This window comes from Capsicum annuum, chromosome 5 (genome assembly GCF_002878395.1).
Source record: "Capsicum annuum cultivar UCD-10X-F1 chromosome 5, UCD10Xv1.1, whole genome shotgun sequence".
In the NCBI taxonomy this organism is placed as follows: Eukaryota; Viridiplantae; Streptophyta; class Magnoliopsida; order Solanales; family Solanaceae; genus Capsicum; species Capsicum annuum.
The window spans coordinates 25,264,109-25,269,758 of record NC_061115.1 but is presented as its reverse complement, the minus strand read 5'-3'; the positions used below and the strand labels follow the sequence as shown (position 1 = coordinate 25,269,758).

Sequence of the window (5,650 nt, the reverse complement as noted above, 5' to 3'; positions counted from 1 at the left end):
TTGTTAATGTTTTGATATGTATCTATTGGTGTTTAAACTTGTATGGAAAATGTATTATAAGAGATATAAGTTATGACTTCATACAAATCTATTATGTTAACTTGTATCTTGTAAAAGTTATTACTTAATAGATGTTGTATTAACTGGTATCTGGTAGTTATTTGGTACTTAAGCATACAAATTTCTTATCATTTGATATATGTTATGTTGTCTTGTATGTATGAGTTGTTATTAATGCTTTGATATGTATCTATTGGTGTTTATACTTGTCTGTAAATTATATTATAATAGCTACAAGTAATGACTTCATAGAAACATAGTATGTTAACTTGCATCTTATACAACTCTTAACAAAAGATACATATTTTTTATTTGGTACATGTTATGTTCACTTGTATCTTTCATTTGCTTTTAATGCTTTTATAAGTATCTATTTATGTTTAATTTTTATTTAAAGTCTTATTGTAAGATATACAAGTTATTACTTAATAGATACATGCTGTATTAAATTGTATCTGGTAATTACTGCAGATACATTGAAATATATCTATTGTTGTTTAATTGTTACTAAAAGTCATGCAACTTATGATACAAGTTAATACCTACATATATGCATGTTCTATTAACTTGTGTCTAATGATTGCTGTTATTACGGTATTTATTTTTATTGTACCATTTTCTGAATGATTCTCCTGTGCCTTTTTTCATTACTGTTTCTTTTTGTTTGTAGGAATTGAGTTATGTTATAAAGAAAATTTCAACACATCCTCTTATATTTGTAAGTTTATCCAATTTAAGATTTAAGGATGAAATAAAATAAGTTGTCGGACAAGAAGTTTTACAATTATTTGCGAAGACTATTTTCGGATGTTATCTGAACATACCTCTTTCTAATTATATTGGACAAATAACAAAATATTTTCTTATGCTCGAGATCGAGCAACCAAATTAAGAAGAAATACATATTTTTGTCAAAGGCCAGATTCTTATAATTTTCATCATTGAATTTGCTTTGATAACTGGCTTAAAATGCATTGGTAATGTTAATGATTTTAAATATGAAGATTCTTCTACGAGTAGGCTTATGAAAAGGTATTTTCCACAATCGATCAATGGTGTAGATAAGGAGGCATTGATGGAATGTTTTTTGAAGGAAAATTTTGAAAACAAAGAGGACGCCCTCCAGATGGCAATTCTATATTTCATACACACCTTTTATCTACTCACAGCTAGATGCTTCTCCCATGCCATTTTATGATTTCAAAATGGTTGAAGATGAAAAATATCAATTATTTCCTTGGGGTAAAGTGTCTTACTCCAGATTGATGGCCTCACTTAGGAAAGAATTTTCAATGGAGAAGCAGCTTTATAGGTTAGGTGGTATCCCACAAGTTCTTAATGTGTGGATGTTTGAACTTTGTTTCAATGTTGATATGAAAGTTGCGGTTAAGAAGGAAAATAACATACCTTGCATACTGAATTGGAGGGGTATTATAATCCGGCCTCAGTTTAACCAATTTATGACCAGAATGTTTATTAAGGTACGATACTGATTGAATTTTTTTTCATAAATTGCATTATATTATTTGTAGTTTTTAGCGCAATTATACTTAATGGATAAATTTTTTCCTGTGTAGTGTTCATATGCCAACATTATTCCTACTGCGGACGAGATTGAAAAACTTGATTTGGGACGCAATAGTTTTGCATGTGATCACCATGATACATCTTCAATGCCTTCTTCATCTTTTAATCAACATCAGAAGAGTTGCAGAGCGAATTTACCCCAAGTTACCGAAGACCATGACAATTTTGTTGACTTCAGTTCTACTCCACCACAATTCTTGATGAGGGGGTTGATACATGTTTCTAGTACAATATCTACAGCTATGAGAAAGACTGAAACAAATGTTACGACTGGAAGAAGAACAGATAAAAAAAAAACCACAGTTTAGTAACGTAGCTAGAAAACGGACAACATGTATTTTCGTAATAAACATTTCTTTCATTTTTCTCAAAATACAAATATTTTTTTATCGTGTTAACACTGACATGCTTAAAAAGTACTACCGAATCAAGTAAATATGAAAGAAAATACTAAATTTGATGTTTATTCAAGATCAACATTAAACAACAAAGAAGTTGTAGTTAAAGCGGACCTACATTCATTAGAGTCCGAAATGAAGACATATGTGAAGACATACGTAAGGATCTTGAACTAACTTCTGTATAAATATATTATTTGTATTCTTTTGACCTAAACAACATGCATTTTTACTAGATTGATCAAAAATTCAAAGATTTGGAGCGACTTCTGAATGCAAGATTCACTGAAGTTTTGAATTCAGTGCAGCAGAAGAATGACACTATGAAGGAGGATAGATTCTTGAAAAAAACACACATTTATTAATGCGTACATTGAACTTATTTATGCTTCTCATTCTTTTGTTTTACGAAAAATTGCAAATCAAAGCCCGAAAAAACATAAACAGTCAGATGATGATGCTTATTTTGAATGCCATACTAATCCCATCACTCCATGTTGTGTCTAAAAAAAAAGAGGAAATGGAGGTGTGCATTAATACATTTTAGATATTTCAATTATCTTACACAAAAATATTTATATATATCAACATTTACTTACTACTAATCGGTAGTAGTTAACTAAGTAGAAGGTACTGATTTTTTGTATTATCTTATAAAAAATCTCTAGGAAACTACTGTAAAACAGAGCCGACACGAATGTGAACCTTCAGATGCAGTTGTTGATGATGCAGGAACTCCTAGTTCCAACACTATAGTGAACGAAACTAACAAACCGATTCAAATGGCGGACGCGAAAGCCAACGAAACAACATCAGTTTGCAAGCAGGGTGAACAACATAAAAAGATAATTAATATTCATTATGTGTTTTTTAGTTAACATGACTATTTTTCCATGTTTTAAATGATAATTGTAAACTAAGTCATAGATATAATCAGTATGTATTTCTCGGCTTTATAACTCATTTTCTGATTGTCCCTTTTTCGAAGAAATTCTTTCCTGCATTACAAGTTAAATTAAGTTTAGATACATGTATAAGTAAATCCTAAAGACAAGTTAAAATAAATTACAAATATAATTTAACACAAAGTTCAGATATAATTTCATATAATGTTTATATACAATTTATTACATTTTTGCTATATGTTAAATGAAATTGTCCAATATTTTGAAATAAAGTACAGATACAAGTTAGCACTTACAGGTAAACTCCAGCTACATACATGAATATTATTTGTAATAATTTAATTTAGAAATGACCGGAATTTAGTGATACTAAGATTGTTAAGGTTTCGAATCATTTTCAGGATGTTGGAATTGAGAAGCAGAATGACATAGCTGTTGAAGAAATTCAGCCGCTTAAAAGTGTTATTTCGGGTGCTGAATAGGATTTGATTTTGACGATTTATAAACCTCCACCAACAAATCTAGCAGAGAATGGGATTAGTGACACCGCGATTTGGCCGGCCTTTTCTACCCCAAAAAAGAATGTTTTGGATGATAAAAAAGTACCTCTAGTACGCTCAAGAAAGCCATCAATGATTTATCGTTCTCCTTTCTTGACCAATTTTGGATCAAGTTCTAAAGGAAATAAAAAGTTGGCTACTAAAGAGCGGAAAAAAATATCCGTTCGAAAGTTATCACATTAATGGGGATTCACCTACTCTTAAGATGGAAATATTTGAAGAATGGATTAACGATGGACTGTACCGGCAATACATGAAAAACTAAACAACACATCTTATTTTTAATTCAGCAGTAATAAACAACTTACTTTTTAAAAAATAAAAAAATTCAGCTGTACTTTTTTATAACCGGAAAGATAATGACGATCACTACAAGGTTTATTATTCAACACTTGAATTTCGTCAACTAAATTTTGTAATTTTTTTTCCAAAGAGCAAGAACTGTTTTTACTTGATGTATGAACAAAACAAATACTGGAATGATGCGGTATTATTTTTCTTCAAACTGTGTTTAAGAACCTATTCAATATGAAATTGCATATATCTAATTATCTGATTTATATGATGAAGTCCTACCGTCTACTACATGAGTTACATTATCTGAACAAGTTATAAAATTTTTTTAAGATAAACATCGTGCTAACGAAATATGTCTCTTAAACATTTGCAACTCTCATATTAGTAAATATTATTGAAAATTTTTAGCCAAATGTATTTTGTATTTCATATATACTAACAAAAATAGAATCATTCAACATGAATAAATATGCTGTTCATTTGTTGATCTTACACATACCAGTACTAATAAGGTTTTTAGATTAGATATAATCAATACTTCATATCTACTTACTACTTATTACAGTTGATATTGTAATTAACATAACAAAGATACAAGTTTCATGTCTTTACTGCCAAGTTATGTTGTCTTGTATCTACGTGTTGTTGATAATGGTTTGAATTGCATGCATTGGAGTTTACAATTGACTGGAAATTATATTATAAGAGATACAACTTATGACATCATAGATACATATTATGTTAACTCGTATATGGTACAACTGTTAATAGAAGATTCAAGTTATTAATAGATAAAATACAAGTTAATATAAAATAAGATACATATGTTGTTTAATTATAACATAAGTATCTTGTGATTTATTTTGACATTGTAATTAACATAGTAAAGATACAAGTTTTATGTCTTTACATACATGTTATGTTGTCTTGTATCTGTGTGTTGTTGATAATGGTTTGAACTATATGTACTGATGTTTAAACTTGACTTGGAATTATATCATAAGACATAGAATTTATTACATCATAGATACATATTATGTGAACTTGTACATTGTCAGTAGATACATGTTATGTTGTGTTGTATGTATGAGTTCTAGTTAATGCTTTGATATGTATCTCTTGGTGTTTATTATGTACTACTTGAGAAAGAAGTACAAGCACACTAATTTACCAATCAGCTGATATACTACCACAGATTGTTTTCCCAAAGTGTACATCGATAAGGCATAAGCGAATTACTATAATTCAGACTTTGCTAAGGATCTTGCAACCTAAGATGCATCTGCCAGGACTGATGAGGTTGCTGATATGGAGAAGTCACTCATCAACACCATCAAAGAATTGATTATTTGTGCAGGTCAACTTTGGCATATGGTTTGTGACGTATTTGTCCCAATTAACTGTGATGGCACCTTTCACTAGGTACTGGCAGTCATTTCTTTAAAGGACCGATGCATTCGTGTGTATGATTCAATGTCCTCGTCACGAAAACTTAAACAAATAACTGAGATTGAAAAGTTGGCTGTAATGATTTCGACTTATCTTTAGTATAGTAATTTCTTTGATCACAAAGAAATGAAGGACTGGATAGGACTAAACTCACACAAGGAAAAGTTCGAACGGAATCCATTTCAAGTGAAATATGTCTATGAGATAGCACAACAAAACAGTGGTAGCTTGTACGTAATACAATACTTTTTTCATTTGTTTTCATTACCTTAGTCATGTATATTGAGGTTTTTAACTTAATTATTTTTTGGAGTGTAGGGATTGTGGTGTATTTGTGGCCGTTTATGCGAACTATCTGAGTGAGGAATTACGCGTTCCATGTTCGGGTATTGAC

The 5,650-nt window shown here is 30.1% G+C and overlaps 1 protein-coding gene across 1 annotated transcript; it reads left to right on the top strand.

Moving 5' to 3' along the window:
- Positions 1–987: 987 nt before the first annotated feature.
- On the top strand, positions 988–1,970 carry LOC107872353. Its single transcript, XM_016719094.2, has 2 exons — positions 988–1,541; positions 1,638–1,970. Exons 1-2 carry the CDS (start codon positions 1,245–1,247, stop codon positions 1,953–1,955), a joined length of 615 nt encoding a protein of 204 aa, XP_016574580.1. The 5' UTR covers positions 988–1,244; the 3' UTR covers positions 1,956–1,970.
- Positions 1,971–5,650: the final 3,680 nt, after the last annotated feature.

Excerpts from the sequence above, each read along its gene's own strand:
- LOC107872353 (XM_016719094.2), top strand. The coding sequence starts at position 1,245 with ATGCCATTTTATGATTTCAAAATGGTTGAAGATGAAAAATATCAATTA. Across the intron at positions 1,542-1,637 it reads TGACCAGAATGTTTATTAAG|TGTTCATATGCCAACATTAT; the intron begins GTACGATACTGA and ends TTTCCTGTGTAG.